Source organism: Tenrec ecaudatus, chromosome 11 (assembly GCF_050624435.1).
Source record: "Tenrec ecaudatus isolate mTenEca1 chromosome 11, mTenEca1.hap1, whole genome shotgun sequence".
Taxonomy (NCBI): domain Eukaryota; kingdom Metazoa; phylum Chordata; class Mammalia; order Afrosoricida; family Tenrecidae; genus Tenrec; species Tenrec ecaudatus.
In genome coordinates this window covers 69,617,851-69,641,752 of record NC_134540.1, presented here as the reverse complement: position 1 = coordinate 69,641,752, position 23,902 = coordinate 69,617,851, and the positions used below count along the sequence as shown (strand labels likewise).

The 23,902-nt window shown below is 46.9% G+C and overlaps 1 protein-coding gene across 2 annotated transcripts in view; it reads right to left on the bottom strand.

The window, feature by feature from the left end:
- The window catches only part of NPHP1 (nephrocystin 1), a 62,415-nt gene that overhangs the window by 13,148 nt on the left and 25,365 nt on the right, over positions 1–23,902 (bottom strand). For both annotated transcript variants that reach the window (XM_075563147.1, XM_075563149.1), the window contains exons 10-16: positions 23,229–23,323; positions 21,196–21,324; positions 10,861–10,935; positions 6,794–6,904; positions 5,663–5,745; positions 3,256–3,332; positions 2,191–2,290 (exon numbers count right to left, since the gene is read on the bottom strand). In XM_075563147.1, the coding sequence (XP_075419262.1) occupies positions 2,191–2,290; positions 3,256–3,332; positions 5,663–5,745; positions 6,794–6,904; positions 10,861–10,935; positions 21,196–21,324; positions 23,229–23,323 (670 nt within the window). The remainder of the gene's footprint in view (positions 1–2,190; positions 2,291–3,255; positions 3,333–5,662; positions 5,746–6,793; positions 6,905–10,860; positions 10,936–21,195; positions 21,325–23,228; positions 23,324–23,902) is intronic.

Below are 23,902 nucleotides of genomic sequence, written 5' to 3'. Positions count from 1 at the left end.
CTACTGTGTGCCATGCTCAAGCAAGCACCTCCGTTCTGGAGGGTGTGCGGACGAGGACCCGGTGCCCATGGGTAGGAGGCCGGCATGCAGCTGGCCTTCCACTGCCTCGATCCTGGTGTGCCTGCCTCCTCGGCCATTCGCTATCCACATGGCCTCTCTGTGTCAGGTCTGGGGGCCAAGGAAAGACTAGGAAGAGCGAAGGGCGAGCGCCATGTGAGAGACCCGCTTGGGAATGCTTGGCAGCTCCTGGCTCTCGGAGACTTGTCAGCGAGATGAGAAGTGGGGGGGCTGGAGGAGGAGGAAGAATGAAGCCAAACAGGATTGGACTTTTCTTTGACAAAGACTGACTGTGCTTTCTGTTCATCATAAAAAATAATCTTCCAAGGAAAGGTTAGCCAAAATTAGGAAATTACAGACTCTTTAAACAACGCCAAGGGAATGAATAATCTCTAGGGACACATTATTAGTGGGTAATGAGAGATTTAACAAGGGTCTGGGATTGCCTGTCACCGTTGCAGCCAAAGAAGGAGAGGAAACCAGGTTGATTTCTGCAAGCGTGAAACAGTGGGGTTTGCTGCCTCCAGACGGTTTCAAAAATCTAATGAAAACCAAGCAAGTTCTATACCCAAAAGTCTGTGGCAAAAAACCCCCCAGGTTTTTCCCTGACCACAGGAAGGGACTGGCAGGCTCTGCAATGATCGCAGGATCCCAGACACTCTGACAAAAGCAGCAAGTTTCTGGGGACACAGTTGAGATCTTCACTTCTCCAGGACTCATCCCCCCACCATCTCAGACCACCCCACACTGAGGTCTCATGCCCCACTGTTTATCTAAATGGCCTTGCTGGCCATCTTCCCGAGTTAGAACACCCCTACTGATTAACCTTAAATGGTTTGGGTTTTTTTTACTGCAAGGAAGGGGTCTGTTACATTTTAGATTTTTTTTTTACAAACTAAATCTTAAATTATGTTACATTTCTAGTATATTGATTAACAGAAGGCTAATTCTTTTACCCCTCTGTTGCATGAGGCAGCTGGTGGGTTCAAACTACAGACCTATTGGTTTGCAGCCCAGTAACCAGACCAAGCTTAACCAGTGTGCCACAAGTCCCTTATTCATGTATACATAAAGTAGTAATAATAATAAATAGCTATAGCTAAAACCTAGTTGTCTATACCTATAATAATAGTAATAGTAACTAATTATAGCTAGCACTGATTTTCTCTTTCTGCACGCCAGGCACTATAAATACTAACTGCTTCACATGCTTTCTTTTTATTTAAACGCATAAAGAGCCTCATGGGACCAGCATTATGATGTCCATTTTATAGATGTGGACACGGAGACCCTGGGAGCTAGTTACACAGCTTGTCCATGGCCACAGGGTTTGGAAAGGGTGGATAGGAGATTGGAGAAGTATAAAAGCCCCCGAGGAAATGCAAACTAAAATCATTATGAGAGCATGCTATTCACTTATTAAAGAGGTTGAACAGCAAAAACTGCAATGCAGTCAAGGATAGAGAGAGAATGGAGACAGGAGACTACCTGGTGGGTGAGTGCAAAACGGTACATTCCGTTTGGAAAGCAGTTATGGGGCTAAGCACCCTATGACCCAGGAGCCCCTCTTCCAGAAACTCACACCCACGAAAAGTGAAGACAAATGTCCACATACAAAAAGCTTCTTTGCAAATACTTGGAATTTCATTCACATTGCTCCAAACTGGAATGACCTTTTTTCCCAACTGGTGGATGGGTGAGGAAATTGTGGCTTACCCCTCAGACAGACTACTATTTAGAATAAAAAGAAGAAATGATGCAGATGTGCAAGAACAGGGTCGGCTCTCAAACGCACCGTGCTGAGTGAAAGAAGCCAGACCCCGAAAGCTACACACATCCTGATTCCAAATGCGTGACATCAGGGACAGGCCCGTCTTCTAGGGGACAAGCCACCTGCAGACCGGCAGTTGTCTGCCGCTAGAGCTGGGAGCTCACACAAAGGGAGATGCACGGAGATGCTCACCTGAGCATCCCCACGTCTCTCCATGCTCTGCGGATCCTTGAACAAAGCACTGATGGGAAAATGACCGGTGTAAGAGGGCCGAACCGGAGGTGAAAACCCATGTGGAGAAGGTCTACGGACCCCAGCTCTGACGGACTGCACGTTCACTGGCAGCCTCAAGAGGTACTAACCTTAGCATATGTCTTGACTTTCGGCTCAGAGTTCTCAGCTTTACGAGAAGTTGAGGCTGCCTTCTGATGGTCAGCAGCTGATGGAAAACACTGCCATATGCTTGAAAAGACAGCCGCAAAGTCGAAGGCTTTAAGTGTTTGGAACAGTGAATACATCTCTTATCGAACTCTAACCACCAGGGTGCTGAATGTATGAAAGGTGAAAGTCACCCACACCCCACACAGGAACTCAACACAAGAGGCGACAGGACTGCCCCCACCTCCCGATTGGTCCCCAAGGCCACCGGGACCTCACTACATGCTGCCAGAAGACAAAGGAAAGGTGAACGTGTCCATTAAAAAAGCCGGTCTGGGCTCAGGCTGGCATGGCTGGAGCAGTCACAGGGGGACAGGAGTGTCTGAGAAGGGGACACGCACTCAAACTCTTACCAGGGAGTCCATTCTGGCACAGAGCGAGCCTAGAGGACAGAGCAGAGCTGCCCCTGTGGGTTTCTGAGGTGATAATTCTTCATGGGAGCAGAAAGCCTCATCTGTTTTTCTCCCGTGGAGCGGCTGGTAGGATCGAACTGCTAGCCTTGGGGTTAGCAACCTAGTGTGCACCGCACTATACTCGCAGGGCCCCCAGTAAAGAGAACCGTAAAGGGAGGTACAATTCTTCCAGGCTCTGTGGCTCCCCACCTGCCTCGTTCCCCATTTCTCTGTCATCTAGCACAGTGGCCGCCCAACGAGAACACTGAGAGACGGTCCCCCTTCGTCAAGAAGCCCTTGGAATGTGCATCTCAGCGTCACATGTCTCCATTGCTGACCCGCGTTCACCTGATCTATGACCCCGCAGTGGGTGGGCGGGTCGGCCCAAGGATGGGTGGAGGGGGCCGCAGGTGTGCTGTCACAAGCAGAAGCACCCCGACGGAAAGGGTTCAAGTTTTCATCTCAAATGGCCTATTTCCAAAAACCGGGATTGACGTATAAAATACTGTGCTTCGTAAACCACCGCTCCCTTCCCTGAAGAAGCTTCGCTTTGCTCGGGCTTTGAGGCAAGGCAGGCAGACAACGGTAGAGCTGTACCTCTCCTGGAGATGGTAGGGTCCACTTCGACGCCTTTCTCATACGGCGTGCCGCCACTCAGGAAGAGCTCGTACGTCCTGCAGCGAAAGAAGGACGCCCTGTGACAGATGTTCTCTGCGGCATCTGCGAACACCGGGGCTGGCCGTGAGACCTCTTCTCGCACAAAAAACGCTCAGCGACACTTTCTTTCGGTCTCATTGGCCAATGCCCCCCATCTGGGAACGATGACTGTTACCAGAAAATAAGCATTTGCCATGTTTACTATAAGCATCCAAACTCTAAAATGTAGAACATCAAGGATGTCCCGCAAGATACTGAGCTTATGTCCTGAAAACGTTTTGGCTGCAAGGACTGTGTGAAACACAAGGGACTAACTTGTGTTTTTTCCATTGGTTGGCACATAGTGCGTGGCGTGTTGGGCTGCTAATCGCAAGGTCAGGGGTTTGAAACCACTCGTCACCCTGCAGGAGAAAGACGAGGCTGCCTACGTTCCAGGAACTTACAGCCTTGAAAGCCAGCGGGAGCAGACCCACTCTGTCCTCTGGGGGCGCCATGGGTTGGAGTCAGCATGACGGCAGAGGGGTGTAAAATAATGACATTATGAAACGACACTCCTTTGAAATCACAAAACTAGCATGTGGAGAGTTGTAAAAACACTTCAAATGGCAGAGAAATCATAAGTGAAAAAGCTCTTCTTCCTTCTCCCAGGTGCCCTGGTGGCATAATGGTGATGCACTGGGCTGAGGTTGGCAAGGGCAACAGTTCTCAACCACCAGTTGCTCCAAGACAGAAAGACGAGGCTTTCTACCCCGTACCGTGTTACGGCCTCCGAGACCCGGAGGGGCACTTCTGCCAGTGCTGTGGGGTCGCTCTGAGCAGCAGTAGTCGTGTTCTTTCTTCTGATTAAGAAGATGGTGGAGGAGCAGGCAGCGCTCCGTGGTGGTGTGCACAGAGTCCCTGAGATGGGAAGTGACTGGACTGTACCTAACAGCACTGCCACCAACTTGTCCCGCTAGCTGGGAAATGCTCTGCTATATCTCTTTCTTGGCAAACATAAACAGATACATGCACAAAGTAAACTCACAGTGAACACCGGCTTTTCTGAAGCTGCCCAATCGCCCAGAGGGAAAGAGGCCAGCGAAAGGCTTCCTTAGTCTTGCTCCCAGCCTTCCGCTCCTGGGACAGGCAGCCTCGGGAGGCGTGCACACCCTCCCCACCCCCGCAACCGCGCACACATGCAGGTTTCACTTGGCAAAAGGAGAGTCAAAGCAGACACACACTTTTGCAACCTGGTTTTTTCATATCACGGTGTATACTTTGGAGATCTTTCTGTATTCATGCATGGAGCTCGGTGTCGTCCAACTCCACAGCTGGGACCGCTACTCTCAGAAAGATGTAGTCAAAGTCCCTGTCATAGTTCTCCTGCTCAGTGCAACTGCAGCCCCTGAACATGAGGCAGGGCAGCAAACACACCAAACCAAGACAAGCAGCCGTAAGCAGCCTGGACTTCGACAGGCCCCTAACACACTCAGACTGCCCCTCCTCTTCTCACCGGGATGATGACCACATCCTGTCCCCGGCCTTCCCTCCAACCCTCCGACCCCCGGGCTGTCAGTGCAGGCGACCACAGGGAGTATTCTCTACATGAATCAACACGAGAATATTTGGGGGTAGGAATTATTTTAAAGATGAGGGAAATTGAGGCTTGGAGAAGTTCTAACGTAATCTTCATGATTAATCTTGGGGATTGGAATTCATTAATGACGCTTGGAAAAGTTAAAGAGCCTGGCTACCAGTGTAGGATCCTGGTCTGTATCATTCCAACGCCGGAATCTTAATCATCATCCCCTAGAAGCCCCAGTGGTACCCCTTCTACCTGGCTCCTGGCTTCTCGGCACGCTGCTTGCTTCCTTCGTCGGCTCCCTGCCAGATTTGGATGGCCGCTTGCTCACTAACAGTTGATCCCTCTTTTCACATTAGGGACAGTAACTGGAATATTTGTACATATTTGGTACTGGTCTTTCATTTGGGGGTCGTAAACTTTAGCTCAGTACAGTGGCCGCCATCATGACTTCAAGGTGCGACCGACCAGGAGACCGGAGTCTTGCCATGTCCAGTGGCTCTGCTTTCAGTACCATGAAATGTGTCACTGACGTAAGGAATTTCTAAAAGGGTCTTCTCAGCAGCCAGCAGTGAGAACATCTTTTGAAACATCCCTAGTCCATGCGCCAGTTCTTCCTCCCGGGGGGGGCCATGCAGGCCGCTTTTACAGCCAGCTCCAAGCAGCAGCAATAGCAGCATGTAAACCTCTCTCCCCCAAAGTTGTGGAGATGTGCTCTGTAATCTGAGAAAAAGAGGCAATTTGTACTCAAGAGTTGTATTTGGGAGAAATACGCGACCAACTTACTTTGTTGGGATAGGAATCCCGCTGGCGTCAAAAAGCTTAAGAAACACCCAGCCACAGCTCAGCTCCCCTCGCTCGCCAGTTGACTAGGAAATAAAACAGGACGTGAGGCTGCGAATGGGAACCAGGCAAAGTTTCTAGCATGTACCCAATCCTTGTGGAGGGAAAAAAAAATGAGTGTTTACATTTAAAACTGGAACATTCTTCACATTAAAATGACATTGAGCGGAGCCCCATTTTATGTAATATTAAAGGTACGAGGTCAAGTGAAGTCGTATTTCTGTCACAGTTTCTCTTGAAAATCCCTGAGCCTGTATGACGTGGCCAACTCTTGCTGTTGTCTCTTGAGTGACAGACAGCCTGGATGGAGAGATCTCAGGCCACGCCACGGCGACATGGGATTGGGAGGCTAGGCTTCGCTGAGCCTGAATGTGGACTTACATCCCACAAGGGCCTTCTTGATTCGAGTCCTGCCCACACTCCCAGCAGCGATCACAGGCCAGTGGGGCTCCCCTGGGGGAGCTGCTCCCGCCCTCCCCTGACACATAAGGATGGGTTTCCCTCAAAGAAATGAAAGGAGGGTGCAATGCCACTCTCGAACTACTGACCTTGGGCCCAACGCACGTATGCAGAGCCTCTCCATCGGTTATTTCACCGTTGCCCTGTGCACACAGTCAGTGCTCCTCCGGATCTGTGCCCCGTTTTTGTAACACAGGCTCATCCAAGTTTCAGTGGTTCCCTTTCTAAAACGTGCTGCTCTCCCAGTTCCCCTGATTAGAATTCTCAGTTATGTGAGGGAAGTGCTGAGACCCTCTGAGAGGGGGCCAAACACTGGGCTGAAATGCCTCGGGACATCTTTTATCCCTTTCTGCTGCCTCCACCTCTCCCCAGCCTTCCTTCTGTAAAAGGCCTGGAGGTCACAGACACATCACACGTCAACGCCCACCCTTGCTCCCAACGCTACCGCAAAAGCAGCCCGACATAGAAAAACTGGGATCCCTGCCCTTCTCGTTCCTTCGAGGACTGAAGTTCTATTGCTCGGAAACGCAGAGAGTATCTTATTGAAAAATACAGATCCATTTCAACTTCCCGTGTGAAAGGACACATCAGAGAGCGTTCTGGAAAATGACGTACATTGCGGATGTAAGAAATTCCAAGTTCAAACAGGATCCCGAGATCTGGAGATGAAGAGTTGGACCTGACAAAACAGTCCCCATCCAGCAAGCACGGCAAGATGCCCGTGACCTGAAAGCACGGAGAAACTCAAGTTACCAGCACGGATTGAAGAGCGGGCGCAGGGCTTCAGGGCACGGACCTGTAAGCTCTTTACAACGTCCACGTCAGAACCAAGGGTCTCTTAAGGGAAACAAAGAGTAGCGGGGTGGAGAGTTCTGAATTTTAGACTCATCTATACCAAGGAATTTTAATGAAAAGCTAACTTTTCTCTTTAAGGGAATTTCCATCACCATCACTTCTTCTTTGCTTAGAGTGGAATTTAATGTACAGCAAATACTATACCTAGGACCCCAAAGGTATAACTGCCCCCCACCCCAATTGCTTGTGTTCATAATAAATCCTTTGCCGTCAAGTCAATTTCTATTCAGAGCAACTCTGCCCCAAAGGGTTTACGGAAGCCGATTGCTACATCTTGCACCCCTCACCCTGCAGCGGCCCCCATCTGTGAAGCAGCAAGCACTTCAACCGCTGTGCCACCAAGCTCTTTTTGCTTGTTTATATTAACAAATTTTCCTTGTGAACAAAACTAAAATTTCAGGCTGAATACAAACGTTTGCTCCTCTTTCCCTAAGCATGCCATGTCTTAGTCCTTCCCTTCTGTTCGCCCTATCCCCTCTCCCGAGACAACCCTAATTCCCTGGTTCGCCTGAGAGACCCCAGCCAGCCTCTTGTAAAAGCTTCCCTGGGCCTAAGGATTCAAATCCAGTTTACCCTTCCTGGTGATCACCACAAACACTGTCCTATCAGGAGTGCCGGCCCCCAGGGCTGCTCCAGGAGAGCCAAGGTGAAGGCTGAGCACAGTGCCTGGAGCACGGTTGGGACCCTGCAGAGAGGAGCCACTGCTATTGTAGCTGCAGACAAGCCTTCCCCACTCGCACGGTTCCCACGGCACCTGGGGAGACTGCCTCGCGGCGCACAGCAGATGCTTCATTTCGTCCCACAAAGTAAACCATATGTAGGATTCATCTCCTTGTATCCTGGGAAACATGAGACTAACCTATCCTACACACTCCCGCATACGGAGAAGCAGTATCGGAACTGTGAACTGTCGTCGTGCGGATGACGGTGTTTGGCAGGTGCTTAGAGGATTAAAAGAAACCCTTGGGAAGTGAGCTATAGACAGGTGTGGGTACAAGCAGCAAGTGCAAGGCGGCTAGGCCTTGTCCACCCCAGGTGGCCTCTCCTGAACCTCCATCTTGCCTCAGATCTTCTGATGCAGGACGTTGTGTGAGGTACCCTGGAGTCCATTTTGTACGGCTCTAGATACAAGAGAACGGAACCCTGGCCTGGCCTGCGCGTCCTCAGTCACTGCTGTTTGAGCCCATTGCTGCCGCCACCATGTCGGCCCTCTCCCTGAGGGTCTGCCTTTTCCACCGACCTTCTGCTTTACCAAACAAGATGTCCTTCTCCGGGGACTGGTTTCTCCTGGCAACATGTCCCTCCTCACTTCCAAGACAGATGCGTTCGTTCTTCTGGAAGCCCACTGGGTATTCCATATTCTTCACCAACACCAAAGTCAAGGGCATCGCCAAGTCTTCTCCTGTATTCGTGGTCCAGCTTCTGCATGCACAGGCAGTGATGAAAATGCCACAGCCTGGGCACTGACTTAATTAACGCTCTATAATTTATCTCCAGGTTATACTATTTATTGCAATAAGCAACACAGAACTCACAAACAAAATTCCTGAATACAGGGCTGAGTAAAGAAGTGAGCATGTCATAATGCCTGTGAGAAATGGTCAGAGTTGAGTTGTTTATCAGGACATGATACAAGTTCTGTTGAGTCTGCCAACAAATATTTAAAGGGCCTGCCACTCTGCTGTAAGCCTCAACCCAAGGGCATTCATTCACCTTAAACTTCGTGGATCAACAAGTCCAACTTCCCCAGTGAAGTGCCCAGAGGCACCGTACTTCCCCAGGAGCCGCCTGCACAGAGGCATGCATCTTTCCTTGCTCGGTGGGTTGGGAAGTCTACCACTCTGGCTCCTGGCTCTGCTCTGACCCTCTGATGGCACAGCTCTCGCTGGATCCAGGAGGTTCCCTGTGCAGGGATCTCAGGCTCAGAAGACTCACTCCACTCTTGGCTCTTACAGGTAAAGTTATTCCTGCTCCTGCTTCTCAGAGGACTCGTTTTATACCGAGCAGGATCACACTGCAGGGAATCCTGTTGGAAATTACTCACAGCTGATCAGGTGAGTGCTATCAGTATCTTCCTCCACCTTCTTACCAGACCCACCCAGGGCAGGCTGTTTGGGAGGTTAGAGCTTCTGACTAGAGGAGCCACATTCAGTAATTCGCAGCCCCTGCATCTCTGGGCCAGGCTCACCTTAGTCCTCAAAGTGGCATCAATGCATTTTCACATTTTGAAGAAGTTGTTTGCGGCAGATTTGCCCAATGTAAGACGCTATTTCTCACCTGCTGCTTCTGTGGGTGCTGACTGTGGATCTAAGCAAAGTGAAATCCTTGACAGTGTCCATCATTATTTGTTGATCTTGATGTTTCCTGTGGGTCCCATTGAGCGGATTTTGCTTTGTCTTATGTTGAGGTCTGATCATACTAAAGGTTGCAGTCTTTGATCATCAGCAGGTAAGTGCTTTAGACACTCCCCTTTCCACAGCTATATTGTGTCATCTGCATATTGCAGGCTGTTCAGAGTCTTCCTGCAATGCTGATGTAGCATTCAGTTCCGCTTGTCAGCTATTTGCTCAGCGTGTTAGGCCAGGTTGACTAGAGAAACAAATCTAGAGGCACTCATAAATGTGTAAGAGAGAGCTTTATACCAAGAAGTAGTTATATATTGGGAAAACATCACAGTCCGGTCCAGATCAAGTCCATAAATCTGATACTAGTCCATAAGTTGATACTCATCCATACATCTCTCTTCAGACTCATGGAGCCACATGCAATGATGCAGAATGCAGGAAGATCACCGGCCAGTGGGTGCAAAGTCTTGTGGATCCAGTGGTGGGAACATCTCCAGAACTCACTCAGGTCTCCCTGTGGCTCCTCAAAAGGAAGGTGAAGGCAAAGAGAGAGGAAGTTCCCAGGATCTTCCTTATGCGATGGCCATGCCCACAGGGTGGCACCATCAGGTTGTGACCTGATTGACAGGCTAGACTCCACCCATATCTTCTTACAGGGGTCAGGTTGACACAAAAAAACCTATGACGCTCAGTATTCAGAATGATAACACACTGATGGACACCCTTCCTATTTTAAACTACGCAGTTTCCCTTTGTCTTACGTGAACCATCTACAGATCTGCATGATCACAACAAGGCATTCTGAAATGCCTATTCTTTACAATGTTAGCCACAATTTGTTACGATCCACATAGTTTTGAATAAAAGACAGGTTAATTACAGTCATGGAACTTTGGCGGTAGAAAAGGGAGTAAAGTCAAGTAAACTGCAGACAAGTCACAGTATAAAAAGAACACGGGCACATTCAACTTCTCTGACAAAAACAAGCGTCTATCCTGCCGAGCCTGTGTCACACTGACGGGGCCACATTCCAGTCCTGACGTGCCTGGGTCTAAAGTACCAGGTCCCCCAGGCCTCACCTAAACTTTGTCTAAAGAAAGCACGGCTCTGGTGAGCACCATTGAAAGATGTCATTTTTGAAATAAAAACAAACACTCGACACCCAGAATTCATCTTTTTACTTTCATGTCTCATCAAATGGACAATTAAAAAAATAGAACTGAATCTTCTAAATTCATTGAATGATATGATTCATCAAAATTAGAAGTTTGGTGAGTCTAAAATATAAGTCAAGTTTATCAAAGTTTGCTGAGAACTTTAAACAATTTAAAGATTCAAATCTGGCTCTATGGATAATGTACTAAACAGCAATATGTTATTTCAGGGAAATACTTTGAGAGTTGTCTCAGAAACGAGCTGGCTAACTATGAATAGGCAAAGAGAAGGTCCTTTCCCATCCCAGTCCCTCCGCAGAGCACTTACCTGGGGAGAAAAGGTCCATGTTTTGGACTTCTTGGGCTGCCACGTGGCTCTCACAGTGTGAATGTTGCTCAGAACCTGAAATGATATTTCCCCCATGAAATCCTATTACCGAAAGCTTTCTGAAAAACCCCCAAACAGGGAACAGTAAAGTCAAACTGGGTGGAGCAGGTACAGAGGGGCGGGTGGTTTTACTCTTTACTGCCTACAGTTCTGTCATGTTGGATTAGCTTTCTATATCAAGTATGTCACTAACTCTTAAAGTTATTAACAACAAGAGCAACAACAAAACACCCCAACTTATCGCACTTAATAATAAAAAAATAAAACGAATGATTTTAAGTGAAATACTTACTATGTGAAACATCCGGAAAACACAGTGAAATCTGCAGTAGAAAGGACCTTAGGAAATGCTGCCCCCAGAAGCAGGCTACAGAGTCCGTTACTTTATCACTAAAGGCATCACGTGCTCCTGATATTGTTATGTATTGTTGCAAACACATGGTTAGATCCCTCAAAATCTCCAGTTCTAAACACTATCCTCTTCCTGAAATGTAGTCTCTTAGAAACAGCCACCTGCAAGTTTATCCTACAATATACAACGAACTGTAACAGCTTCACAAGGCCTCAAATTCCGTAAATCATGGACAAAACTGACATCTCCCAAATGAACACACAGCATATCATTTTTAGATAAAAATATTTTAATATGACACTTCTAAAAGTCGGCTTTAACAATAATTTAAAATCATCTTAAAGGCGTCTTTTTAAGTCCAATTCAACTCACTGCCCTCCATGCCCAGGTCTGTGTTCCTCCTCCCGGGCATCAGATGTGGGTGACCGGGCTGTTTGCCATGGAAGGGGACACCTCTGCCGACCACTGATCCCTCACGTTGTCTACACTCTTGCTGGAATGACAGTGTTCACTTGGACTCCTGGGGTACCACCTCCATCAGACATGTATAATAAGATGGCCGTTTATTTATTCTAAAGGCTCCTCGTAACGTTTGATTTCCCAGTAAGTGTTTCCCGGGTCTAATGTCCAAGAATTCTTTGGCAATCATCAGAATGGATGTGCTTTGGTTTTTTTTCAACTTGAAGAATTCTAACTTTGATGTTCAGACTCAAGAGACAGCTTCCTCTGCCTGATATATTTTTTTTTTTGTATTTTTCTTGATTTAGAGGCTCTGAGAGCTACAAAGGATGGATGGGTTCCAGCCACGTCACTTTCCAGTTCAGAAACTGTAGCCAAACAGGTTGAGTGACTGGCTCAGAACTGTAGTTTGCCGTAGTAGATGAAGCGGGAGGGGGGGGGGGGTCGGCAGAGGGTAGAACTGTACATCAAGAAGGCACGAGGGCTTCTTGCTCAAGACGGTGCGTTTAGTTTAGCTTCAACACAAACTGTTCGCTCCCAGTAGTGATTGCTGAAAAGGGAGAGTTAAACCTCAAAAAACAAGATAACTATTTCAATGGTCTATAAATAGAGGAGGAAAGCAAGGAAGTGGGTGAGGCCGAAACCAGGATTCTCCGGAGCTGAAGTCTAGACGCAGGATGTAGAATGTGCTACAGGAGCTACAGGTTCTCAAAACAGGACAGAGGCACAGAGGAGCCTTACTGCTTGTAGGAGCCCTGGTGGCAGAGGAGTTACACATTGGGCTGTAGCCCCAAGGTCTGCAGTTCGAAACCAGCAGGTGCCTCAGGAGAAAGACAGGGGTTTCTACTCCCATAAACAGCTATCGCCTTGGAGACTCACAAGGGCAGTTCTCCTGTGCTCTGTAGGGTCACTAAGAATCAGCATTGACCAGATGGGTGGGAGTTTGGCTTGGCTTTGAGTTACTGTTTGAAGTCAGAAGGAGAGAGAGAGAGAGGTTTAAATATGATCCAGAATCACAGAACCTAATATCCCACATGTCCAAAGTACAATAAAACAAAAACAGAAATAAACAAAACCCCCCTTACGTCTAGAACCAGGAAAATGTCACCGTGCATGAGAGAAGACACAGTTGTTGGCATGAGCTAACACTATCCCAAGACCAGAAGAACTAGATGGTGCCTGGCTTCCACTTCCAGCCGCTCTGATTGGGACTACAGTAGAACAGATCCTGGCTAGAGTGGGAGAAAAATGTGGAACAAAACTCAAAACCATTATAAAAAAAAAGATCAGATGTACTCGTCTGATAGAGACTGGTGGAAGCCCTGAAGCTGTGACTCCTAGACACCCTTCAAGAATGGAGGTGAACTCCACCCTAGATCAACTTTCAGCCCACCCACAGGCAGGTCTGCAGAGTGCACAATAATGCCAGGCGGAAGGCACTCCTTCCAGCGATTAGCCACACAAGACTAAAGGGGCAGCATGACCCAGAAACCAAGCTCCGAAGCCAGGAGGGAGCAGGACAGGAGGATAAGCGGAAACAGGATGCTCAGCGAAGCAGTGGCAAGATTTGCCTTACTCTGTGGGGACTGCAGCTACTGTCAGGTACTGAAAGGTGTGGAATAGAACTCCAATCTGTGCTGCAAACTTGCACCCAATCGGCAATAAAAAAAAGTTTTCTTTTTCTTTTTTTAAAGTTTTATTTTTCAAGCATGAAAACAAAGTTGGAGCATAAAAAATACCAGAGTGACCATACACAAAGAGAAACAGAATGGCACAGGCAGATCTTTTCTTAATGCGCCCAGTGGGTGGCAGTCGGTGCACCTTGCTTTATGCTGAGCTCGGACTCACTCCTTCTCCTTTCTATCTTGGGTAGAATCGCAACCCTGGGGAGCAAGGCCTCCTTTACGATCAGAGTCCTGTGACTGCGGTTTCCAGAGGCTGTGAGAAGATAAGAAAGCCTGCCCCTGCTCGTGGCCTAGAGAAGAGCCCGGCCAGCCAGCGTGCCCCTGAGCAAACACAGTCGCCTCGTCCCGGTCACCATGGCTGCCGTCTCATTGCTGAGTGACCAGGGCCAGGCGCCTGGTTGCCCTCATCACTCAGCGGGCAGAGGAGCCGGGGCCCAAGGAGTGTGTGGAACTCAGAAAACACCGACGTGGCTGCCGGAAAATTCTGGGACGAAAATGAAACCCTGAAACAGACACTGAAAACCTCTGGCAGGGGGGAGCGACACAGGTTGGAAGCAGGAGGTATCAAACAAACAAAACCGCCCTTGCAGAAAGCCAGGACCGGCTGGGAGCTGAACCCAGGAAGACTTCAGACGCCCTTGCTGAGGCACGAGATGGCATCGCGCCAATGAAAACGCCATCAGATCTTTAAAGACGAGGACCGGCTCCTGAAAGACACTTCAGGATCTCGTAGGGCAAACACCACCACCAAACCATCCCCAAAGCAGACTCTCTACGCTAAAAACAGCCGCCGCGGAGTCCATTCCCGCTCGACTTGTGGCGACCTGACAGGACAGGGTGGGCCTGCCCTTAGAGAAAGCCTCTCTGTTCTCCCCAGGGCCGTTAGCAGCCCGGCGCTTAACCACTGCGCCACCAGGCTCCGCAAGTACAGGAAAACAGGGGCAGGGACACAACCAACCAGGATGACAGCCGTCAAACAGCACAGACACACAAAGTAAAACCACCAGCTCAAGACTCGGGCTTCCCTCCGTGGCAGGGGCCCGCTTCCCGCACTGTCCCCAGACTTGCCCCTCGCTATTCCTGGGGGCGGGGAAGGGGGGGGAGAGTGTTCTAAGAAAAAGCTACTGTGATTACTGGAAGTGGCGTCTTGTTACTTAGTTCTAATAACAATGCTTGTTTCCTTGTAATTAGAGCTGAAAGCACGTGGCACGCGTATTTGGGGGATGCACCGGAGGTCCTACCATTCTCAGGGTGGAGGCTGACATAACCCTCTTCATAATCTAGCTTCCATCGTGTTGGCATAAAGACCTGACCATCTCTGTACAGTTTTCATGTAAGGGATCCAAAGGCGCCGGACAACAGAGGGTGGAAGGAAAAGAAAGCAGTTCCTCTTTTCTGGGTCACAGACGCCGCCTACTGGCTCCTTCAGGGCACTGGTTCTGTGCAGGGCCACGGAGCATATAGAAGGGGCAACCAGTAAAGAAAAGAACATCCATTCATTTATGTACTCTAAATTCAGATGAACAAATATATATATATATTCAGCACGAGCAGAACCAATGCACAAGGAACTCCTCCAACCAGACCCTCCCCCCTGTTCCTTATCACACTGCCATGCTAACACCCTCGTCCCTTCACCCATCAAGTTGTGTGGACTTTTACCTCCTGCATCTCCACTCCCACTACCCTTGTCTACATCTTACCTATCCCCGAGTCACACTTCTATCACACCGACGTTTATTGTTCTCGGCACCTTGCTTAAATTAATTCAGTTAGCCCTCACATTGGCTTTGAGACGTGTTCCAGCCGAGGAAAGCGAGGAGCGCCCTATTGAGTGATCGGCCCGATCCCACCGCGAGCGAGAGCGGAGGCGGCTTCCCCTAAGCAGCCTGGCTCTGGACTGGGTTCCCTTGAAAGGGGCACTGCTGCCTTGACCGCTACACTGTGTTGCACCCTCCAAATGGCCTCCTCGTGGCTCTTTTGTGTTCCTCTTATCCATTCGCCTGGGAGAGAATCAGAGGTCTTTCTAAAAGCGTAATCTAATCTAATAGTAATCACTGATTTTCACTGTCTTTAGGAAAAATTCCTCAAACTCCCGGCTAACACTGACTTCTACCATATCCCCTTTCACTTCCACATCCGTCCCATTCTTCACTCCCTCTCCACTTGGTCACCCCACCCCAAAACTCACTGCCATGCGGTCAAGCTGACTCACAGGGACCCCACAGGACAGGGCAGAACTGCCTCTATGAGCTTCCAAAGCTGTAACTGTGTCTGGGAGAAGAAAGCCCCAGCTCCCGCCAGCAGAGTAGCTGGTGGTTCTGCGCTGCTGACCCTGTAGATCTTCACCCAACGCACACCACCCCACCACCGTGGGTCTCCCACTTCCCAGCTCCTTTCCTCCACCAGTCAGGTGCCTGTGCTAGTTCTCCTTGTTAGACATACTCACTCTGCTAGTTACATCGTCTGTTGTCAATTGGAGACTTATGAGCCAAGGGGTGGAGGTTAGCCCATCAATCAGGTCACAGCTTGATGACCTCATTGAAGGCACTAAGAAGATACATAGCTCACTGGAGGCGGGACACAAGCTCACTCCCTGGGAAACATTCCTGCAGACAAGACACATGGAGCTACCCTAGCACCCTGGAACTGAAGGAGCCACATGGAGACCCCTGCCAGCAGAGATGCCTCTACCGCCACTGGAGCCACAAGACTCCCCACCACTGGCCTGTGATCTTCCTGCATTCACCATCATTGCATGTGTTGTGAGTCTGAAGAGGACTTGATAGATTGGTATCAGACATATATCTAATATTGGACTTATGGACTTGACCTGGACTGGGCTGGAATGTTTTCTCAATATTCAATTGCTCTTGCATATAAACCTCTTTCTTATACACACGAGTGTCTCTATGAATTTGTTTCTCTAGTCCACCCAGACTAACACGCACCCTCTCAGACAGCAGTTCTCCACCTTCCTGATGCCACAACCCTTTCATGGTTTCTTATGTTGTGGTGACACCCAATCATAAAATTATTTTCATTGCTACTTCATCACTGTAATTTTACTATGGCTATGAATCGGGTGACCCCTGGGAAAGGGTTGTTCGAACCCTAAAAGAGTCATGACCCACAGGATGAGAACTGCTGCTCTCAGAGCTCGGCTCAAGTAACACTTCCACACTTCAAGGAACTTCGGTGATTGGTTTGGGAATTTACTTCTTTTCTAAGGCAAACACTATGCTTCTTCTCAGCCCTGTTTGAACTATCTATATCCAAGAAATTAAAATATGCCACATTCTCATTTTCTGTTCAGTTTAAAAGGTTTTCTAATGTCCCTTGAAAGTTCCTCTTTCACCTCATGTATTATCTAGAAGTTTTCCAAGTTTTTGGACATGTTCGTTTTCTTTCCATTGATGATTATAACTTAATTCCATTCGATCAGGGATATATGTATTACGTGATTTCACTTCTTTCAGATTCGTTGAGCTTCACTTTCCATGTCAGGGTATGGTCTAGCTGGGTGAGTGTCCCATGTGTGCTTGAAAAGAATACGCATTCTGCCCTTGGGGGTGAGGTGTGGTATAAGTGCCAGTCAGCGGCAGTCTGCTGAGAGTGGTACTCAGTTCCTGATACGCATCCTTACTTCTTTCCAGTCTACTAGTTCTGCCGATGACGGAAAATATTAAAGTCTCCGATTACGATTGTGGCTTTGCCAATTTCTCTTCCCAATGCCGTCGGTTTTTATCTTGAAGCTGCATCACATGTAAACACTTGAAGGGTGTACACATTTAGATTGCTGCCTTCTTAATGAATTATCCTTTTAAAATTCTGTAATTCCTGTCATTTTCCTTGTCTGGAAGCATACTATATTAATCAGTCTGCAGCTTTCTTGAGAATGGTGTTTATAAGGTAAATCTTACTTTATCCTACTTTCAACCTACCTGCATGATTGTATTTAAAGGGGATTTCTTGTTTCTCTAGTCTGGTCTCGCTCACTGTGCTTTTAATTTGCATTTCCCTGGTGACTTACTTCATTGAGTATCTTCTGACAGGCCTATTGGCTTGGCATATATTTTCATTTTTCAAATGCTTATCTGATTGTTTTTGCTCCCTTAAGAAGCTGGGTTATTTAGCTTGATCTGAAGTAAAAGTGTGTCATGTCTCACCATTAAGTAAGATGACAGCTTTAGGTTCTTCTTCCTGCCCTCTGCCAAAATTAGCATGTTCTCTTCTATTCTGAGTTTGTTCCCTTCTATTCGTAGTCTGTTAATATTTTTTCAATCATAATTGAGCGTTGAAATTTTCCCAAGTGCCTTTTCTACATCAATTGCTGGATGGTATTTCTTCTTAGTTCTGTTAACCAGGCAGATTACAGGCATTGATTTTCAAATGTTAAATCAACTTGATTTCTGGCATGAAGCCCCACGAGTCCTGCTCTGAAGAGCCTGGTGGAGCAGTGGTTAGAGTCAGACCGTTCACCCAATGGCCCCGGGAGAAGGACGAGGCTTTCTACTCCCCAGAGTCACAGTTCCAGAAATCCACAGAGGCAGTTCTACCAGTTGTACAGGGTCTGAGTCAGAATTGGCTTGATGGCAGTGAGTTTCAGGCTTTGTAGCCATGATACTATATTATCCTTATATATTGTTAGATTTACTTTATTAATACTTTGTTTACTGACTTAGTTTCTATATGCCTGAAGCGCATTGGCTTTCTAGTTTTTATTTCCTGTTATTTTGCCAGATTTTGGTATCATGTTTCTCCGGACCTTTTAAACTGAATTTAGAAGTATTATCTCTATTTTTCCCTTAAGTGTTTGAAGGAATTCATCAGGGAATTCATTTGGGCCTAGAGTTTTCTCACTGGGAGATTTAAGATTATATTTTTGATTTCTTTAACAGAGGCTATTAAATTTTTCTTTCTTGGGTGTTTTAGTAAATTGTGTTTTTCAAAGAATTTTTGCTTTCATCTAAATTGTAAGGTGCCTTGGTGGTGTAGTGGTTCCAAGTTGGGCTGCAGCTCGCATGGTCACCAGTTCAAAACCACCAGCAGCTCTGTGAGAGAAAGACTGGGCTTTCTACTCCACAAACAGTTACAATCTCGGAAACTTGCGGGGGGTCACTATGAGTCAGCATTGACTTGATGGCACAGATTTGGTTTTGGTAACTAAATGTAAAATTTGATAATATGAACTTGTTTACAATATCTCCTTAACTTACTGTCTGTAGAATTCTGGGGAAATACCTTCATTTTCAAGTTTGCTATTGATCATTTGTCTTTTCTTTCTCTCTCTTTTAAAGTTTATTGATTCTTCTTCCTATGCACTTCTCAATTTTATGAATCTTTCCAAAGAATCAACTTTTGCCTTTTGGCTCTTTTGTCGCTTACTTTCTATTGAATTAATTTCTACCCATACTTTTGTTACTTCTTTTTCAATTGTCTTTGGACTTCTTTTTCTACCAGCTTGAGAGGTTCTTTTAGAGAATGACAACTTTAACTTTTCTTCTTTTCTAATATACACATTTAAAAGTATACATTTCCCATCTAAGTATCAATCAAACTGTATTTTACAAGTAAATCCATTTTTAAGAGTTTCAAACAATTTATATTCTGGTTGGTAAGTATACTCTCTTGGGAACCACTGTCAGGGTAAAGGCAGGACTCCTTATCTTGAGTGGTGGGGTGTTGGTTACAGAATGTGTACATCTCTCAAAAGGGCAATGCTCTGTGTTCACTTGAGACTTGAATGATGTACAATAGCCCTAGAAGGTAGCAGGAGAACTTATGTACAAGGGAAGCTCTGCAGTTTCTTAGAACTTAACTGAAGTTCCCAATGTTACACACCGAACAGCTGATGGAGCAGGGCTTTAACCTAGGCCGGCCATACACAGACACAGTGACACAGACAGTGGGTCAAACAGCATTGCCATAAAGTCATAGAATGCATTTTTAACCAAAGATATCGAGATGTGAAGATACCGTTCTTAACATAGCCTCCATCCAGGTCAGTACCCTTCGGAAGCCTGTGTTTTCATCTCTCCAGCATTTCCCTCAAAGAATTCTGCACACTTTGCTTCACACCACGCCAAATGGAAACCTCACAGGTAGTGTTTCTTTGTATGTTTGGTGGGGTTTTTTGTGTGTGTGGTTTTTTTTTTTAAAGTTTTTGTGATTGGGGAACAAAAAGATGTCTGAAGGGACGATATCAGGGCTATAAAGTGAATGGGATAAGGTCTCCCAATAAAATCCTTTTGGGACAGCTCTTGCTACCTTTAAAGAATGGGCAAGTGCATCGTTGTGATGAAAAAAAACTGTCAATGCAACTTTCCTGACCTTTTTCTCATCAATGTAATTTTCAGTTTACTTAAAACTACTTCCTAATAAGCCTTTGTGATCATCCTATGTCCTTCAGAAAAGACTGTCCCTTGGGAATCCTACAAATCCATCACCATACCCTTCTGAACTGGCCTCTCTTGCCTTCACGTGAACTGACCCAGTAGAGCCCATTTTGCAGGCGCTCTAACAAGACGATGTCATGTCTTACTGCGAGACTTTGTCCGCAGCCTTCTACTGACTGCAGAGACAAGTTTAAACACGTGGTGTTTGCAATAAACCCATGCATATACGCACTGGAGCCCCAACAGCAATACCTGTCGACTTAGCCTCTTGTATTCCTCTCTCCTCCTTTATTGACTACATTGTTATCCAACAGTTCACCTCTACAACAACAGGAAGAAATCTACTCTCTATTTTTCACATGCATGATGAATGCCTGGCAGTAATGAGTGCTGGGATGCAAGGGGAGAGGAATCCTGCCAAGATGGTTCAAGGTACGGCTTGGCTGAGCCATGATTCTTAGTGGCTTAGCAGTTATGTCATGATGTGACCTGGCCATTTATGAAGATATAATCTGGCAGTTATGTAAGGATGTCATCATCCTTCATGTTGTGATCAGATGTGGTCGTCTTCCATGTTTTCGCAGAATCACCTATGTGGGATATAATAAGACTTTTCCCCAGCTTCTCTCCCCCCAATATATGTCAGACCTAGGACACTGCTTGCAACAAATGGTAAATGACTGTCAAGTTATCTCCCTGAAGGCACCAGCCACCCACAGCAAGCAGACCCTATTGTCTGTCCTGCCATAGGTGGGGCTCACTCCCTGCAATTTGGGACAGTGGATTGCTTTCCCTGAAGAGCTCAGAATAAATCAAGTCTCCAGCTCAAGGACATTAAAGGTTAGGATCTGCCCGTCTTGTCACTGGTATACCCCTAGTCCCTCCCCTTCCTATTACGTGTGTACCCCTAGCTCATCCCCTTCCTGTCACATGTATGCCTATTGTACAGCCCCTTCCAGTGACATGTGTGGTTACCTGTAATCAAGCCCCTCAGTATATATGGGCCTTGGCCAGAAATAGAGAGAGACTCTCCTGCCCTCTGCCCGTGCTGTGCGCAGACCTGGCTGCTGAGATCATGGCCGTCCAGGAGGTGAGCATGCTACCATGAAATGTGTCTGACTCCTTCATTTTACTCTCTCTTCTGTCTCTCTTATTCTCTATGACTTTAATATAACCATTTATATATATTTAACCATACAACTGTGCTTACCGAACCCATGATAGTGCGAGGGGCTGGTTCCCCCCACATACCTAGTCTCTGGAGCCTACCCATGTGGACAGAGTGAAGATATATACAGAGGGAGACAAGGAGACACCAGGCTGCATCGTGTAAACATGCAGCATCTTGGTATGAGCGCACTTCTTTCTTCAGGAGGCTCACCTTGTTACCATCAAACAGACAGAGGCGGACATGTCTGCTAAGAACCTGTATGCTCGTCCCCGGGAGAGGGATCATTTTACAGCTCCACAGTGTCAGGGCCAATGACACTCGGCTTGTCCTTGACTTAATCTGAAAGAGAAGTTCGTTGTAAATAAAAGGTTTATTTTTATGAATTACAAGACAAATGAATTTCCCAAAGCAAAGGAACAATTTTACATGCCTAGCCAAGAAAAGTTCCAATAGTTTGTTTTAAAGGAAAATTTTAAATAGTTCAACTAAATATCTCGCACAGATTTATTTTTAAAATATTTGTGCTTTTATGTAACTACAGAACATGGTGTTGGAAAGAAAAGCCAGTAACTGAGGTGAGATGCATGAGCTGGCCCCTGAATCACTACACATTCCAGACCCAGGTTCAAGGCTTACCGAGCAGATCACAGTTTTGCATTCAACACATCCCACGCGTTTTGATTCAGTTCATTATTATCTCCTCACAGTCACGTTGCGTGGCCCACTCTCTCCCTGGGTTTCCTGCTCCCCGTCCTCCTCCTTTTCTAACCCTCTGAGCCCTCCCTGCCAAGGCGTCAAATCTGACGCAGAGCGACTATTCTCTGGAGGGATGGATGATCCTAACACGGGATAATTCAGTGCCAAACCTGAGGGTGGCCAAGAATGGGGACCCATCAGTCTCTATCCAGCCAGGAAGCCTGGTCTCTTGGATGGCTGTGGGCTGAGTTCCACATTTCTCTTCCAGTCTCTCCGGGAGAGACTGCTAAGTCGATCCTTTTGGGGGCAGTTGGTGGTGGTGGTGGGCACCATCGGGTTCTTCTGGTCTCATGCTCAAGAGGACTGATGTTTGCATGGTCCTTTAGTCCACTGGCCTGATTGTTTCCACATACCTGTGGACTTCGCCACTCTTTGTTCCTCTGGATGGATCCCAGGTTCATTCTGATGATTCATTCTTATTTATAGTATTTGAGTGTGCTAATTAGGTTTTGTGTCAACTTGGCTGGAGCGGAATTCTCAGTAGTCTGGTGACTGAGGCCTCTCCCATGATGTGAACTAACATCTAATGTAAATGGGAGGTGCTGTGGGAAGGTAAAATGCAACCGTTTGCTCAGGTTCCAGCCCTGGTAATGTTTTCTTGGGGGTGTGGCCTTCTTATCGATGTAAATGCTGTGCAGACCTTCCTCACTTCTTGCTGGCCTGGATCCTGCACCTGGTTCATCAGCCTCTGGTTCTTTGAACTTGAGTCATTGGCCTGCTGATCCTGAGTGTTTCAGAGCCTACCATAAGACCTGCTGACCTTGGGCTAATTCAACCCTGGATCCATCCAACTGTGTTCTTCCTGCGTCTTGGTTCATCAGCCCCATGTGTACCAGAGTCAGAACAAAGCTCCAGCTTGACATCTGACTCATGGGCTTGAACCAGACTGGACTTCGCTCTGTCTATAACTGTGGGAGCTGCTTTCTCGATACAAATGTCTTAATTTACATATATAAGCATCACTGATTTTGCTTCTCTAGAAAGCCCAGCCTCACACAATTCATACAATTTATAAAGTATCCACAGCAAAATCACCTGTCATTAACATGAATTTTTCTTTGTTCTGATGCTAAGCAGTTATTTGATTATCCTGGGTATCTGGGTAGATGTTTTGACAGAGAAAATGCAGTGACCACTTTAAGAGCGTATTCAGATCTATTTCAGCGGTATATTTTAGTTGTGGATAAATTGGTATTCCAATATTTAAAGTGTAGTTTTAATTAAAGAAACTTTAGATTCTGCTTTATGTTCATATGGCATTTCATTAAAGATACCATGTGAAAAACAACAACTATAACACAATCTAATGGTTTGTCACCTTTATCAATTTAAAGAAAGAATCAGAGATGAACTTCCACCCCCGGTCACAAGTTCAAACACGTAAGTGTCATTTATTCAAGGGCTGTTAATACAGACAGACACCGACCGCTACAATAGCACACGTCTTGTTGCCTAGCGTGCAGTCACGGCGAGGCTGCGGGACTCACCGTGCCGGCCTCCGCGTCCCACATCAAATCTCTGAAGGCTAGCTGTGAAGGCGTGAGCTCTGGTTGTAAGAAGTAACTTGCTCGAAAGTGATTCCCTGAAAAAAATAATTTTTTTTTCAAAATTCAATGCGCCAAACCCAGGATAATATGTCACAGATTTAAGAAACAGACTCGAAGATGCCATGCCTTTATGAGGAGCTTTCATTTCTTTCCCTGAAGAGCATATCCGTGTAGATTCACACATGAAAACATTAGGAAGCTAGTTCCCGGGGGGACATGGGAGAGGGGGAGGCAGGGGGAAAGGTAGCGGTGTTAACAAACCCAGGGACAAGGGAACTACCAGTGATCCAAATCAGTGGTGAGGAGGGTGTGGGAGGCCTGGTAGGGCATGATCAGGGTAATGAAACCAAGAGGAATTGCTGAAACCCTGGTGGGGACTGAGCATGAGTGGGACAGGAGGATGGTCAAGGTAAATAGAGGAAAGAGTTGGGAGGCCAAGGGCATTTATAGAGTTCTAGATAAAGACATGTACACATACAAATACATTTACATATGAGGATGGGGAAATAGATCTATGTGCATATACTTATAGGCTCAGTATTAAGGTAGCAGATGGCCTCCACACAAGTACTCCCTCAGTGCAAGAATAATTTCTTCTATTAAATTGGCATTCT